General features: G+C 40.3%; 1 protein-coding gene across 7 annotated transcripts in view; it reads right to left on the bottom strand.

Moving 5' to 3' along the window:
* The window catches only part of CNST (consortin, connexin sorting protein), a 105,760-nt gene that overhangs the window by 81,471 nt on the left and 6,366 nt on the right, over positions 1–17,923 (bottom strand). For all 7 annotated transcript variants that reach the window (XM_077813496.1, XM_077813493.1, XM_077813492.1 and 4 more), the window contains one exon: positions 1,382–1,820. In XM_077813496.1, the coding sequence (XP_077669622.1) occupies positions 1,382–1,769 (388 nt within the window). In that variant the 5' untranslated portion in view covers positions 1,770–1,820. The remainder of the gene's footprint in view (positions 1–1,381; positions 1,821–17,923) is intronic.

Below are 17,923 nucleotides of genomic sequence, written 5' to 3'. Positions count from 1 at the left end.
AAACATTTTCGCAAAGGGAAGGAACATTTAAAAAAAGCAGAATATGTAATAGAAAATTATTTTAAAATTTATCCTTAGCCACTTAGTTTAAAGATCTAAAGTTAGATTTGGAAGAGTGAATTATACAATCTAAAAACTTGGCAGCAGCTTTACACATATTTTATGGACAGTGTGTTACTCAAGATGTACATAGTAGAAGTATTTATTAAGCTTGGTAAACTTAAGTAAATTCTGGTAATAGCAGTCCAAGATCAAGATATTTTGTGATAGAAGCCAAGTTTTCAAACGTTGATGCCTTAATAGGACACCAAAATCTTGCTTTTGAATACTCAAATAATCAAGAAACATGTTCTCTGTATTTGGACTTCAGGCAGAAATTCACTTCGTAATTTATCCATTCATTTATTTCACCAGTGTTTACTGTCTCTCACTGGTTTAGATTTTGAGGTCTAAAGGTAGGGACAGTCTGTATTTTGTATCTGGTTTACTATTGTCAGCATGTCAATAAACACACCTCTACCCCAATATAATGCGATCTTTGGGAACCAAAAAAAAATCTTACTGTATTATAGGTGAGACTACATTATATCGGGGTAGGGGGAGGAACCACTCCCTGCCCCAGCTCACCTCCGCTCTGCCTCCGCCTCCTCCCCTGAGCACGCCACTGCTGCTCTGCTTCTCCCCCCGTCCCTTCCAGGCTTGCTGCACCAATCAGCTGTTTGGCGCGGGAAGCCTGGAAGGAAGGAAGTGGGGTGGGGGGGATGGGGGAAGCGGAACAGGGCGGCACGTTCAGGGGAGGAGACGGAGGCAGAGCGGAGTTGAGTTGGGGCGGGGAGCGGTTCCTCTGCGCCCTCCCCACCCTGGTTACTAGCTGCGGCCCTCCCCGTGCCCCCCCGCCCCAGCTCACCTCCACTCCGCCTCCTCCCGTGAGCGTGCTGCCGCCACTCCCTTCTCTCACCTCCCTCTCTCCCTCCAAGGCTTGCTGCAAATCAGCTGCTGGGCGCGGCAAGCCTGGGAGGGTGAGAGGGAGGGGGGAGAAGCAGAGCGGCGGTGCACTCGTGGGAGGAGGCAGAGGTGAGCTGGGGCAGCAAGTAAGGGGTGGGGGGGCGCGCAGAGGAACCACTTGCGGTAACACGAATTCGGATATAACGAGGTAAAGTAGCCCCGCTCCCCGGAGCGCTGCTTTACCACATTATATCCTAATTCACATTATATCAGACAGCATTATATTGGGGTTGAGGTGTAATACCATTTTACTGAAAGTTGTTGCAACTAAAAACAAGCGTATACATTAGTTGTAAATGTGACTGACTCATGGAATAGAACTAGAGCTTCATTATTCAAAACAAAACAAACAAGAATATATAATTTTTGAAAATACCTGTAGATTTTCTAAAAGAGTCTTTTTTGCAAGTTGGTCTTCTTTTTCCATCTGTCCATTTTTCTAGAACAGGCTTTTCCTCTCGATGAATGTCCATACGGAAACTTTCAGAGTTCTTCTCAGTCTCATCTTCTTTGCAGCTTGGTGTACAGTCTCCACTGTCCAGATTTTCATTGTTATTGATATTGTCCTGCTCAACCTTCTCATGCATTCCCATTGCACTGTCACTGCTGGTCAGGACCTCACTCCTGTCACCATCAAGTTGATTTTCATTTTCATCAGATGAAGAAGCGAAACGAGTTCCCACATTTCCCACACTGTCACCAGCATGAAGTCTGTCCTTTGAGTCTATCAGTAAATCATTTGTAGGAAATTCTCCGTCATCCATTAGAGCGTCTCTTGTTGAACAGCTTAAACGCTGTCAAAACAGTTCTTAGGTCTAAAATATAAAAATCAGGAAATATTAACAAATACGAAAGAGAGGGTCTTTATGTCTAATTTCAGGCAATATGGAATTAAGCTAGCCAAGGCAAGTATTCCTCAAAAATGTTAAGAGGCCCTTAAATACAGCAGCACTACTGCCACATCACAACACATATAAAAAGATATCTCTACATGGTTAAAACCATATTTTATGTACATTATCAATACTGCTCTAGAAGACAGGAGGCTACATTGTGGGCCTTTTTACTGGAATCAATTATATATTTGTATGTATATATGTACGTATGTGTTCTCCACAGTAGTATTCACTATATTATCAGTAACCAGGAAATAAACTCCTTATCTACATTTTTAAACAAATAAAATGAAACCATTTTTGTTGCATAAAGAGATGTGGTTCAGCTGAGGTAAAAAAAAGGCCAGTAAGGAATAAAGAGGTGGGAGACAAACAAGAGAACTCCTATTTCTGCCAGACACAATATCACTTCAGATGTGCAAAAGAGCACTGTTACAACAGTTAAATATACAAGAAAATTGTTTACTGAATTAAATTATCACATTGTTTTCATGAAAACATTAAACATATTTTAAGCACACAAAGCAGCAGATAGAGCTTTAAGAAACAAACCCCTCCCACATAACTGAGGTCAATTTTGCCCTTTTGTGCATACATAGTTCCAATGAATGCTGAAATTAAACTGATATGTACAAAAGCAAAAGTAGACCCCAACAAGAGAAAGTTGTACCGTTCTTACTGAGGTAATTCTACATTTGTATTGACTGCTTACTTCTTTGGTTTTTACAAGCATCGCAGTGCTGATGACCTAAGTTATCAAGCCATCATAATGATCCATCACTCCAATACACACACTCGATAAAAATAATCTGAAGTGTTTAAATAATAACCCTAAAAATGCACTGCATACTTGTATTAAAGCAAAGTTTAGAAAAACTTCCAAACATTTTAAGGACCCCAAAAAAAAAAAAAAAAGACGACATTCTACAGAACAAGCTATAAGCAGAATACTTTATCCAGATTTACATAATGCCCCTTAAGAAATCAACATTTCAGATGAAATACACGCTTAATAAAGTGTGCCTGTGATTTTGTTTTGCCTTACTTTTAAGTACTTTTCAGTTGAACAAAAGATTGAGTGGCGCCTAAGGAACGCTAGATTTAATATGAACATTGGTAGGGTCAAATTCACTAGCCTGACACAAGGAATTGTAAATACTGCCATCGTGTGCTACCAAGACCTCATGCACACCAGTGAGTACTGAACCTCAGGGAAAGGAGGTAGTTTTCTCACTGTCACCTGCCCTTTAGGCACTCTCAATTGTGGGGGGGGAAGAGTGGCAAGGGAAAAAAGCGGATCACCACAGGCAGTAGAGGCTACCAACGGGATTATGTTGAAGCACCATATACACCAGGCTACCAATTCTTAATTTGTAATGAAAGAGGTGTTGGGGCTCAAGCAATTTTTTTTTTACAATCGTAACTGATGGAGCAAGCCCAGAGATGCCAGCACTATGAACTTCCAAATCTAGAGGTGCAGGAGCTCAGCCCTGGCAAGCTCTGACATAAATTTAGCATTTAGGCTACTCTAATTACATCCTCTAGGCCAGTGGTTCTCAAACTTTTTTTTTCCACGGACCACTTGAAAATTGCTGAGGGTCTTGGCGAACCACTTAATAATATTTCCATATGCTGTTTGTACCATTATCTAACTATTGTAAAGCACTTTGGATAAAAGCACCGTACAAAAAAAACCCTTAATAATTAACATTTTTTGTTCTACGAATAAAAGCACATAACTCATATTTTCATATCAGTAGTTTTACCTTTCTAATGCGACGGATGTACTCCCTCCCCCCCGCGCCGCAGCAGACCCTGAGCTGGGGCTGGGAAGGAGGGGGCGTCTCTCCCTGCCACAGCTGCCCCAGGCTGTGGCTGGGAAGGAGGGCCATCTCTCCCTGGCAGCCACAACCCTGGAGCTGGGGAAAGTCCCCTCTTTCTCTGGCCACCGCAGCCCTGCACATCCCAGATTCCCCCCCATCCCTTCTTCCCACCCCACTGCCCCATCCCACCTATTCCCCACAAGGCCACCACCTCACCTTACATGTGCCTCTTCTCCAGGGTCCAGGCACATAATTAGTGGAGCCATGCCTGCGGGGCTCCACTAATTCAGTTGGTGGCCCTTCATTCTCTCGTGTGCGGCCACCCAGGTGTGCAACTTAGAGGGAACTATCCATGGACCACCTGAATGGAATTTGTGGACCACCAGTGATCCATGGACCACAGTTTGAGAACCTCTGTTCTAGGCAGTATTGCTCACTTTTGGTTCAAGCATTTTCCATTCTGTCCAGCACGTCAAAATAACTCTGTCTATAGCCACCTGGTTTTCTTTTGGAGACAAGGCCTCCAGAAATCTCCTGACAGGGAACATCCTTAAATACATTGTTGTCAAAAAAACTACTGGATGCATCTAGCTCTATTAAACATTATTTACAAAGTCAAAACCATACAGAATAGGAAATTTGAAATAAAAATAGAATATACAGTCAACCATATTGCATATAAATAAATGAACGTTAGGAGATTTGTTCATGCTGTTAGAAAGATTTGTTACAGAGCAAAATAAACATAAGATTAAGAAAACTTGAAAGAACCCATTCTTGGAAGTGGCTTGATTCTCAAAAAAGCTAAAAGTTTGGAGACTGTATTTGTGACTACCAGAGAATGAGACTTTTCAATAGTTTATTCTCTACCTTCATAATTTTCTAAAGAAAAAAAAACCCCACATTTTCCCTATTTTTCTTTTAAAAAAAGCTTGCTTGCACTTCTGACTAGCCATTTTGATTAACTTATTTTAAACACCTCACCCTTCTTTTGCAACGCAAGTTTTGTTGAACAATTACCATGCAGTGTGCTATGGTCACTTCTTGTAGCCTAGGTCTCCTTAGAGAGTGGTTATTTCGCCACACTTCTTAGGTATTCCTGGGCCACTTCATTAATTGCTTTCCTACAAGTTTTTCAATAGCTTTCAAGGCTTGGGCAGCACAGACTTACCCATATAAAAACCTCCCACAGCATTCATAGGGTTTGTGAAGCTGGGCACATGCCAGGAATGTTATGGTGGCCAGTTGCCAAGGAAACTCATAAGATACACATTCTAGAAGTTTTATTGAGAAGGTGCACATAGGGCTGGGGACACACCATCAGTTTGGTCAGTGCAAGTTATTCCTTTGCTTTGAAAAGAAGAATTTTGCTATTCTTAGTCTTGGTCAAAAATTGGTCATCTTTGAAAAGTGTTGTGTATCTGTCAATGCTGGAAGGTTAATGAGTTGTCAGGCAGGCCCACTTGGGTGGAAAGCAGATCTATGTACTTTTTTTTGCCATCTAAACTTATAAAAATGTCATTTTTTGCATTTCAAAGTAAAGGAAAGATCTGAAGGTGAAGGAGGCAGCTCAGAGAGTATCACTGTCAAGAAAATGATTCTGTACATCTAGTGGGAAGCACCTTGTTCAAATACATTTAGACCTTAAAGAGAAATAATGCTGAAATGAGGAGTTAAAAGGGAAGAACAAGAAATAAATCAGACCAGAACGAATAGGAAAAGTTACTAAAAACACTAGAGTATAATTGTGACTGGGTGTACCTGGCCCTTCCAGGCGCCCTGCTAGAAGCCTTAAGGTCCTACTACATCCCTCCTCAAGAAAGGAGCAGTGAAGGTGGGTCCCCCAGGCCTGCCTAGAAAGGCTGCACAAATGCAGTCAATCAGAGCACAGCAGTCTCAGATAAAAGGAGCAGCAGGTCTGAGCAGGTCAGTTCCTAGCTGGGGCCAGAGGGGCAGAAGGGTGCTTTGCTCTGGACAAAAGGAGCTCAGTGTGCTGCATTTGCTAAACCTGGGAGCGAAAGGCCCTGAGAGCTCTAGCCCGAAGGTAATGGACAGAGGTGAAAAGGCAAGGTGGGAAGAGGCCCAGCAAAAACCAAGTAAAGGAAGCAGCATGTGGCCACTATCTATAGAATCTCTAGGTTGGGACCTAGAGGAGTGGGCAGGCCCAGGTTCTCCCACCAGCCAGTGCTGGAGTGGCCTAAGCCCCAGAAAGGAGACACAGCTAGTTTAAAAGCCCCAAAAAAGGGTCCCCAAAACAGGCCTGAAGGCCCTGGTGAGAGTAAACTGGCAGTTCTGGTGGGACTCTTCACTAAGTACTAGGGTGACCAGATGTCCTGATTTTATAGGGACAGTCCCAATTTTTGGGTCTTTTTCTTATATAGGCTCCTATTATCCCCCTACCCCCCTCCCAATTTTTCACAATTGCTGTCTTGTCACCCTACTAAGTACTAAGATGGGGATATGTTTCCTTTAGAAGCCCAAACAGAGGGCTAGATTTAAAGGAGCCCAAGAGGGACTGAAGAGAAAAGACACTTTCAGGAAGGAGGGGCTGAGCCCATCTTGAGCCAGGGATTGGAAGATTTTTGTTTGTATTTGTTTTGAATTTGAATACCCAGAAAGGATTAATATTGACTGTGTGACTTGACCGGAGGGCTCAGCCATTGAAGACCCGCCTAATGAGGTCGACAACCTACAGGGGGTGCCAGGAGAAAAAAAAAGATTGTAGCAGCACCACACGCAGACGACAAGAGGCATTCCCAGAGAGGCGAGTGTCCTCCGTTACAATAATCTTTAGGGATACTAAAGTTATGTTGATTTATAAATGATAATCATGTCTCTATTCAAAATAATAAAGATTTCTCTTCAAACTCAACCTCTGTCTTGAGACTGGGATTTACAGGTCTGTAAATTGTTTATAATTATGCATTTTATGTTTGCAGTTTTCTTGGGCAGGTGGTAATTTGATTAAATGAAGGTATAGTATTTTATTATTTATGTAACACCTGGACATAGAATTACCCACTCAATGCTAATTACAATCTCAGCCATCATCCAGGTCTATTTAGAAATATCAAGTACACAGTTCAAATCAGAGATTATCTCAATTAGTTCTATCCTTCCTATTAACTGAAAAACTGTTTTTAAAAAAACTAACCAAAGAAAGCCAGTGCACACTGTAATCATTAAGAACAAAGAAAAGTCACAGAATTATTCCATGAATGTTTTAATACTTTGCTTCTTCCATTTCAAAGGGCTTTACAAATATTAAATAATTCTCACAACAGCATATAAAGTAGATAAGTACTAATACCCCCTTTTCACACGAGGACACTAAAAGTGACTTGTCCAGCATCAAAAAGGAATCACTGTAAAAGCTATGATTAAAATTTAGGAGGTACCTGGGCTCCACTCCTTTGTTTATACCACTAGACTACACCTTTCTTTCAAAAAACATTCCACATGGAAGGAGCAAATTTTCAGGAAGAAAAATTAAATCACCTTCTATTATTTTAATGTCTAGCTATAACAGAAAAACTACTTTCTTTATAAAGAGGTACCGATGAATGTCTGCATCCAACATGGACCAACTACTCTGTTGCTTCATGATTTTAAATTTGTTACTTGTCACAGTAAAACTGGTCTTTAAAAGTATATGCCTTCCCACAGGCCTTCACACTGCTCACAGAATGAGTGAACAAAAATCCAGGAAAAAATTCCTGCAGCAACAATTTCTTTTAGGGCAGTGCTGGGATGTTAATTCTCAAATAGAAACTTACAGATTTTTTTATTTTTATTTTTTTTACGCTACCAACCCAGCTATGGCTCCAGTCCTGCTATTCTCTGCACTCATGTGGAGCTCCACTGACTTTAATAAGGCTTGGTGCAGGTGCAGCAGTACACCTAGGTTCTCTGAACTGCAGGAATGGAGTCTAGATCCGTCTAAAACATTTAATTATCCAGTTTGAATTCATGTTGCAGAAATATTTCCCCAATAAACAAAAATTAAATTAATTCACTGGTGCAATGAAAAACAGTAATTAACTGTTACCAGAGAATAAGTATTTCACAGTTTGTCACTGAAAACAATAATAGCATATAAACAATAAATAGACAACATATTGTAGACCTTCTTCCTGCACAAAGTTTGCTGGCTTTATTGAACTGAGAAAAAGCCAGCACTGAACAGAACTGTGCTGACATCAAGTGGAGCTGAAAACAAAAGTGCTTTGATTCAAGTTGTCACACAGACTAATGCCTTTGTTAAAAATAAAAACCAGACATGGTAATTACAGTTCCAGTCCAATCCAAGGAGTAATGACAAAAGGACAAAATTAGAAAGGAGGAAATTAGATATATTTTCAAGTTAAAAAAACAAAGAAGCAAACAATGGTTATGCATTTCTAAACCACTCTTCACTGGGGTATCTTGGCACTATATTTAAAATTGATTCATTTCAATTCACAAAGGACCATATTCTTCACTGTCCCTTGTTTTAGGATACTTACTTCAACTGATTTTTTAAAATTGCTTGTTTTTGTGTCGTATTACTGTGCTTTTCTTTTTTTAATTCTTACTGAATAATTATTATAGTAGCTCCTCGCTTAACATGGTAGTTGTTCCTGAAAAATGCTACTTTAAGTGAAACGATGTTAAGTGAATCCAATTACCCCAAAAGAATTAATGTAAATGGGAGGTGGGGGGTTAGGTTCCAGGGAAATTTTTTTCGCCAGAAAAGAGACTTATACATACATACATACGTACATATAGTATAAGTTTTAAACAAATAATTTAATACTGTATATAGCAATGATAAGTGTGAAGCTTGGTTGAGGTGGTGAAGTCAGGGTGGAAGAGGGTGGCATATTTCCCAGGGAATGCCTTACTGCTAAATGATGAACTGGCACTCGGTGGAGCCCTCAAGGGTTAACACATTGTTGTTAATGTAGCCTCGCACTCTACAAGGCAGCACGAATGGAGGGAGGGGAGACAGCATTGCCCCTTTAAGTATGCTGACCCCACTCTAAGTACACTGCCTTTTTAAGCTGATCAGCAAGTTGAGACAGCAGCTGCTGCCAGCAAGCTCCCTCCATCCTGAGCCCTGTAATGTCCGTCCCTCCTGTTCTGTGGAGATGGGGTAAAGGAGCAGGGGAAGGGGGACACACTGACATTAGCACCCTTCTTTCCCCCCGACCAGCCCCGCACAGCAAACAGGAGGCTCCCAGGAGCAGCTCTGAGACAGAGGACAGGAACAGCACATGGTAGTGGGGGAAGTGACACCTCAACTGCCCAGCAATTGATAGCCTGCTGAGCAGCTGCCGCACAGGGAACTTAGAGGAGCGGGAAACTGATAGGGGGGCTGCCGGCACACCCTGGTTCCAAGCCCTCACCAGCTAGTTCCAACGGGCTGCTCTTTCTGCAAGCAGTGGACAAAGCAGGCAGCTGCCAAACAACATTATATGGGAGTACTGTGCAACTTTAAACTAGCATGTTCTCTAATTGATCAGCAACAAAACAACATTAACTGGAATGACGTTAAGTGAGGAGTTACTGTACCTATAAGATGGTTCTTTCATACGACTCTTTAAATAGGAAAGGCTCAGGGAATATTCCTGATCTTTACATGGCACTTCTATAGCCAAATATCTGCCACCAAGAACATCCTCCATTAGGCCTAGAGAGTTTCACGCAATGTGGTTAAGCATACTATCCCCATATTACAGAGGGTGAAACTTAGACAAGGTTAAGTGACTTGCCAAAGGACAAAACCGATCTCCGGAAGGTCAGGTAACAGAAACCATGTTTTTTTATTCCTAGTCTGATGCCCTATCCACTGGACCATGCTGCATCCTGAAGCTTGTGTGGGGCCTTCTGTGCAACAGATAGTGTATTGCAGTAATATAACCTGAAGCATAGATCATTTTGATAGTCTCTTCAGAGAAGAATGATGGCATTTTTTAAGCTACCTGAAGATAGAAAAGGGCATTTTTGGTCCCTATCACTATTTGAGCGTCTAAGACCTGCAGAGTCCAATAAGACAAACTCCACATTACGTGGATAATCAGAGAGAATGCCCACAGTAGAGGATAACAGTTTGAGGCATTTCCTTGAAGTATTGTCCTCTCCCAACTAGTATCACCATTTTACCAAGGGTGAACATGAGCCAGCTGTTTTTCATCCAGCACCTGAGAGAAATAAGTACGTAGTGTGACCAAAATGCATATGACATGCAATAATATTATGAATAGTGCAGGAATCGCTGTATATTATTCTGTGTATATTGATATGCAATAATGGTATGAACACTATGTGACCAGGTCAGTGAGACGAAATTATTCTATATTTGGTTATAAGACTTTCCAGTGTGAATCCATTGTTCTAACTTATATTGGGGCTCTGAGAAGAACAAGGAAACAGAATGGGTTCCCAGATAAGAACAGCTAAGTGTCCACCAGAAAGACAAAGGGGCCCAGCTGTAGATACAGGATTTGGGAAATTATCTCCCTTCAATAATGTTGTAAACCTTGTTTCACAGTGCTGGAACCTACCAGATGAAAGGGCTATAAACAGTTAGTGCTTTGATTCCAGGGTGTGGTGGTGATGGGAGGGAGGCAGTTGTCAGCAGCAGTTCAGGGGACAGGCTGACACAGAAAGAGGCAGGCGGTAGAGAGGAGTTGAAAGGAAGTGTGCCTTCTCATACGCAGGGCATGGTAAGTGTTAGAGAAAAGCAAGCATTACATTTTCTTCCCTTAAATGCTTTTGTTCTAAATAAATTATACTTTGCTTTAAGAAAGCTGTTTGGTTACTAGATATCACTATCATGCCCCTGAAGGGAACAGAACTGCAGGGTCTGAGCCGAAGCAAAACCTGCTGCAGTGATTATGGTTGATGTAAAGGGGACTGCAAGTCAGTACCCAGTTTGAGATTGGGAGAATCATGTGATTCTGCCCTGAGAGAGGTAAAAGCATGAGGTCAAACACCTGAGGAGGTACACTCAGAGAAACCAAGAGGGGTCAACAGTGCAGTTAGCCCTGTCACACATGGAACATCTGGTTGATGATCAAAACCTTAACATTTAGGAGTTCACTCATCTTATACTACAAAATATATTTACAGACTTCACATGCTTGTCTTCTGATCTTTTCAACACCATTAATATTGTATTAGTCACTATATATTTATTGGAAATAACTGAATTTTAAACTAAAGAATAAAATCAGATGTTTCCAAGAACCTGCATTTGATCTGCATTTCTGAAATTCTTTGTTATATTCTGAATACTTTTTCCTTCCTCTTAAATCTTCACACTTAAGCTTTCTCCAGAAAGCTTCAGTGCCTCTTTCCCTATCCCCAGAAGCGCAAATTTTATTACTTCTCTGGGCTTCACTCCAAATTAAGAAATCCAAGGTTAGACACTGACTGGAATTACCCAAAGGAAAGAGGAATAGCGAGGAGAAGAGTGGAGTATTGCGTGTGCATGCATGTACAGAAAATTATTATTTCTAAGACCCAGGAAGCTTTCCCACTCAAATAACTAACCTGCTTTGCCGAATATAGTGTAAATTAAAGGAATCACAGTTTTTGGGTATTTCTAAATGAGCCATACACATAAAACATATATTTGACAGTGAACTGAAAATTGTACTGTAATTCATAACTCAATTGTACATCTCATGCTTTCTGTGCCACATAAAATAATAATGAAGTACAAGATACATAGCAAGCTAATAACTAAATAATGAATGAGGTTTCAGTACTAGGTTTATCCTCCTCTGCCTTATCCAAGGCACTAGCAGCAATGAAAGTAGGAAGGAAATCCTCTCTTAGCTATTACTGTCCATTCAACCCAAAATTCAATTAGCCCAGCCTTCAGAGAGAAGTTAAGGCATATAAAATATAACTAATCCAGTCATTCAATTGCACAGATGATTTTTTCAATTCATGATCACCATATGACATCTGTAAGATCAGTTGATTATAAAATGTGATGGTTGTTGCTCAATAATACTACAATGGAATGTAGTTAAACATAGGATTTTCATGACTAGCCATTAAGAGATGCCTACAATTTAAGTTCCAAACAACACACTAACTAGAGACACCCACAGTATGAGAGGCAGTGCCTTTTTAGTTACAAATTATCCAGCAGCACAATTAGTTTCACCTGTGAGCTATTTTATGCAGCTTGTTGGAAGTAGCATGTCCTAAACAAAATTTTAAACTTAATTTCCAAAGCAATAAGACACAATTAAAACACCGGCAGGGCTGGTGTTAGACTCACTGGGGCCCAGGACTGAAGCCGAAGCCTGAGCAAATTAGCTTTATGGGACAATTGCCCTGCTTGCTATCCCCGAACACCGGCCCTGCCTTTTAATCTATTGGATGTGCCAAAAAAGCCAGTCGTTGTGGCACAGGTAGGTTGTTAAGTTTTTATAGCATGTTCCGGATGGGGGAAGACTCGTAGAGAAAAAAGTTGAGAACCTCTGCCCTAAGAGTATGCGGTGGAGTGTTGTCCTGGTCATGCTTGCAGGCTAGGGACTGTGTCACAAAGTGCGTGATCAGAGTCAGTATAGAAAAAGCCATCTTAAAGCAAGGTGGGGGTGAGTTGTGCCTTTCCGCTTTAGGAGGCGTGCCATTTTCTCTCTGTGTTTTGGGTTTGTGTGTGTTATTCTGAATTCTAGGAAATACAATAATATTATGTTGCAGCCTTCCAGCAAGAGTATCTATGACAAGCATCATCTGCAAATATCATTAAAATGTTGTTTATTTTCAGTTACGTTATCATTAACAAAGATGTTGAATAAGATTGGATCTAATACTGATCCGTATGATTGGCTAGTCAACCATCCACGCTTTCCCCAGATGTTGCTGTTTAACATTACCCTTTGATTACATGCCTGAGTTTTCAGTTCAAAAGCGACTGCACCCAAGCCAGTTTGCATTGACTTGTTAAATAAACATTTCATACTGCTGTGAAATCCTAACTAAAATTCAAATGTTTCAATCTACTGTGTTATCATCATCCATTTTTATTTAACTATCAAAAATAGCATAAGTTTTTTGGCAAGATTGATTCTTTATCAACTTATGTTACTTCTTACACACAGTTCTGATATCTGACATTTACTTTTTAAAAACATATTTATTCCATTATTTTACTGAAAACAGAAGCTCTATTTACAGATCAGTGTTTTGGAACATTGGCATGGTCGCGGGTTTTCTTTGGTACCTCCCCAGTTGTCTGTGTTTCAAGAAAAATACTCCACGGTAGACTAAATCTGTTCATTAATTCCCTTAAGAATGCATATCATCCAGGCATGCATATGTTCAAATCTTCCAGGTATCCAAGTTTTTTAACGCAGCCATCACCATACCATCTGAGGACTTTGCTCCTGCACTTATTGAAGTCAATGCAAACCTCCCATTGACTTATGGTGCAGGAACTGGCCTGGAGAGCCTAAGAATATTCCCTTACTGTCTCTTTCCCTATAGTTATTTTTAAAGTCTCTCCCTTCAAGCTTTTTTCTTTTCAAAGGATGTTTTAAAGAAGAAGTTTAATATCTTAGCCATTTTAAAAATCACTAATTTAGTTCCCCATCTCATTTATTCATTTTCTCCTTTTTACCACTCCCAGCCCCCACCTTATATTACGTCAGCCTTCTTATTCCGCTTAACTTGTTTGACTTTCATCAGCTCATTGACTGCCCATATCTTTTCTCTGCAAACCTTAACTGACTATTTTTTGTTTATTTACCTCTGCTTCTATTTCCATTAACTTTTTTAAATCTCAAAACTTTCAGCAATCATATTGACTGCTTCTGTCACAATTTGCGTTTAATTTTTTGAAGTTACAGTACTGCAATACCGTTAACTTTTTATTAACAATTTTTTTTGTTGTTGCTGGGAATTGTCTACCTCAGAAGAATGAAAGACTCGGCTGACCCTACCAAGATTTAAGTCTACGATTCCAGGAAGTTTAGCTATTTGAGAGTTATCCTTTTTCACTGTTGTAAAACTAGTGACTGCACTAGTAGAATTAAGACTCAACATTCAAGTGGACATTATCAAGTCAAACAGTGCAAAGTTTACCAAAATGTTTTCAACAGCAGCACCAGTTAGTCTTAAACCAGAGCATAATAAGTCAAGTAATAGTAGTCTCTGACCATTTAATAAAAAGTGGGCGAAAATTATGGCTGGGTTGAGTCAGCAAAAATGAAACTCTGGTGGGTTTTTTTGAGGTGTCTGTGGGGGAGGGTTACATTAGTGTTTTTAAGAGACCTTTTATTTAAAGGTTAGTGATATAACGGCCAAGTAAGCTTGGCTGTGAACTTGGATTTTTTTTAAAATCAGTTTGCTTCTCTCATACAAAACTTCAGTGTTCGCATGAAGCCAATTATTGATAACCAAAACCTTCAAGGACCTAAGTTTTCAGTGGTTCCCCTTACTCCTTTCTCAATTTTAAATGACTATCATAGTAAGTTTTGCAGGAGAACACAGTCTATTTCAAATGGTTTTCATTAGTTCAAAATGAAAACTCAGTGTAACTCGTCTGCACCAGACAAGATGGTACTATATGGTTAGACACAGTTGAGCCTATTATATAACATGAATATTCATTTTACCCACACAAAGAATATTAGCCAGAGCTAACGTGGTTACAGAGTACAAGTGAATGGGAAAGCACAGGTATAAGCCTATAAAGCATATATAGTGAGCACAGGTATAAGCCTATAAAGCATCACCTAAAGTGCGGCTTCATGACAATATGAAAAAGTCAAACTACATGAAATACACCATCTCTGGTTTACTGCGTTCATTTAAAAATGACAATTCTTAACTAACATACTGTTACAAGAGCTAATTGGCAAGGGAACTTCATATACTCTTATAAAGGGAAAGGTCTGCTTTTAAAAAAAAGTATGCTCAACCATTTGGTTTAGGTGTAGTTTTTCCACAACTAATGTTCCCCGTTCCCAGCCAATGGGAGCTGCGCGGGGCGGTGCCTGGAGGTGCAGTCAGGGCAACACACAGATCCCTGTTGCCCCCTCCCCCCACAACACTTTCCAGCCGCTTCCTGGAGTGGCACGGAGGCAGGGCAGGCAGGCAGGCAGGGAGCATGCCAGGCTGGAGCCCACTCCCTGAACCCCTCCTGCAGCCCAACCCCCTGCCACACCCCACACCTCTCCTGCACCCCGAACCCCTGCCGCACCCCCTGGGGGCAGGGAGGGGGCGGAGTTGAGGTGGGGATTTTGGGGAAGGGGTTGGAATGGGGGCAGGGAAGGGGTGGGAAGAAGTGGGGCAGGGGTGGGGCCTCATGGAAGGGGTGGAGTGGGGGCATGGCAGCGGGCGGGGATGGGGGAGACAGTGCGGTAGCCCTCAGGGCCAATGTGCTAGTCCTCATGTGGCCCTCCTGGTCATTTGAGTTTGAGACCCCTGCTCAAGAAGGGAAGTATTGGATGCTACGATAGTGCTAGCTGATCATGCACAACTCATTGCTGTGTGCTTGTGAAAGACGGCACACGGAAGAAGAAGAGATGGTAGTGTCTCATTTAACTATCATTGCCTCAGAAAGCTAAAAAACTTCCAGCTGGGGAAGTTCTGTTCTAGCTTGTGCTAGAAGCACAAGACCCAAGGGTGAAAATCCTCTCAGAATGGTTAAGTTTTTTTTTTTTTGAAGGACCAAAAATTATCTTAAGGCTATAGTTTCACCACCCAACCTTCCATTCCTACAGAGATAATTACCACTCTGGACTGTTGCCTCGCAGCATGAACTCAATAGTGATTTATCTCATCACAGGATAATCTTGTCATGTACAATCTCATTAATGGATATCCTCACTACTGGACAATTTCTAATAGCCTTTTGAGTATGTATGTCAGCTGGCTATATTTCCCTCTATGAAAGAATGCAGTGCAGATTCAAATAACCCCTGAGGAGTCTCTTGCTTCCTTTGTCAGATATTCTGTTTAGTAGTTCTCTCTCAGAACATGTGAAATCTGAGCATTCTTCACAAAGCATACATAAACAATAGTGGTTTGTCTAATTCCAGTTTATTTTCAAACAACATGTCCGGGCATACACACAGTTTAGTGGTTTGTCACTTTCTAGTGTTATAGTGATATTTGTCAAGTGACATTTACTGGCACTTAATCTTTATATTTATAATATCTATATATCAGGAATAGTAAATCACTAGGAGTCTTCTGAGAAGAAGCCTGCATATGCTGTTTTCAAGGTCTAATTTTCCGAGTTCTACTAATTACACAGCTCTGAGAAGCAGTCCTGAAAATACACCAGACAAAATCTACTCTCCTATCCTTACGATGATGATGTTTTTGCTGTAAAATACTGTAAGGCTACATCATCAAATGGACAGAAACCACACCTCTTTAAAAATAACCTACACTCAAATATCAGTAGTGTTTTAAATAACAGAAGTGGAGAAGGAAAAGCAGGTGTGAAATGACACAGTAATGTTCTTGATGCCTGCCATTTTGTCGAACTGTATTAGGGCTGATCGACACAGTTAGAGCACAGATTTAACTAAAACAGTTCAAAACCTGTGTTAAGGAAATCAGTGCAACTTCCCAAGTTATGTTAGTGCTTAAAGTGTGTAGACCAGCCCTCAGTGAGAGAAGATAATACCTACCAACTGTTTTTAAAAATGAACAAACAGAGTACATTATTGTTTTAATCTTTTCAAATGTGCAAAGTATTTTCAGACACTTATGTATAGCTAGTTTTTACTTTTGTGTTTTATAAAAATACTTGACATTTTCCCTTTTCAAGTTTCATTGGGGCAAATTCTGCATTCAGCTACACTGTGAATTAAACTGATATAGCAGAACAGAATTTGACCCTTGGTTTTTGTTTTTTAAATGTGTATTAATGGTTTTATTCCTTGTTATTGTCCATAGTAAAACACTATTTTGAAGTGCAATTGCTAAAGACTGGCAGTTAGACCCATTGCTGATTTTCCACATTTTGTTTGTGTTCTTAGATCCCAAGACTTACAGCTAAAGGAACCAAGAATTTAACATCTATTGGGCAAGCCCACAAGAAGTTTTTCCTTAAGCCAAGTTTGCATTATATTTTCAGTTTTTAAAAAGGTGTCCATTGTTATGTCTCTGAATACATGTACAAATACAAAATGTAATATAAAAAAATTGAGATTCCAGGATTGTCACTCATTTTTTTGTGTGTCACTTTGAATCCTAGAATGTCTGAGTTAGCGTGAAATGCTGGAAATAGCTACAAGCATAATTGAGAACTCTTATTTGTTCAGACTATCAGCAAGTTCAATCATCACTGTGATTTGCAGTCTGTTATCATCCAGTGTTCAAGTTCTCAGCCCTTTTCAGCTTTTTTTACACTTTACAAATTACACGCGTACGACAGCAGCAGTTTTCATAGAGTATAAAATTTAAGAACTTTCTATCCAACAAACCTAAGTACATAAATACCTCATCCATGTGTGAAAAATAATTTATGTATTGAAAATATCTTTAAGGATAGATCAACATAATACCATCTGAAGGAGATACAAGCATGGATAACTGTAGAAAGCTCCACATTGAGATAAATTATTTTAATCCTTGAGAAAAAAATGCTGTTTTGGACACCTGCAAATCAAGATCTAAAGGTCTTCCAAGATTGAGAAACCTTCCTTGACAAAGGCAAGAAAACCACCCTCAGTAAACTCCAATTAACAAGTACTACCTGTCTTATCTGAATTGAGCATTAGCTAGCTCACTCTCAGCTAAATCCTTAGCTCAGCCAGGCACTGAGAAAGCTGATATACTGTACCATCTGGATTAGATTAGGAGGAAAGTAGGAGTTGAATGCCTTTGGCAAACTGCTGATTCCATGGTCCAAAATGCCTCATTATCCCTGCCACCAATATCACATATACGTTGAAAGTTAGAAGTGACAGAATACCATCTTTCAAAAGAGATCTCGAAGGGAAGATGAGAAGTTACCCAGAAATACCTGTCTGAAATAAGAACAGAATTTTTCAAGACTATTTCCATTCACTCATGCCTGGTTTCATAGTTAAGGAAACAAAACCTCATGATCAGTGGTATTAAAAGCTTCTGACTAATTCAAACAAACAATCAGCATGGACAACACAACTTCTAGTCTCTATACCATACCACAGGCTGCAAACATAAGGACAGGGACGGAGGACATCTGAATGTAAC

This window comes from Eretmochelys imbricata, chromosome 3, assembly GCF_965152235.1.
Source record: "Eretmochelys imbricata isolate rEreImb1 chromosome 3, rEreImb1.hap1, whole genome shotgun sequence".
NCBI lineage: Eukaryota > Metazoa > Chordata > Testudines > Cheloniidae > Eretmochelys > Eretmochelys imbricata.
This window is presented reverse-complemented; position numbering and strand designations above follow the sequence as displayed.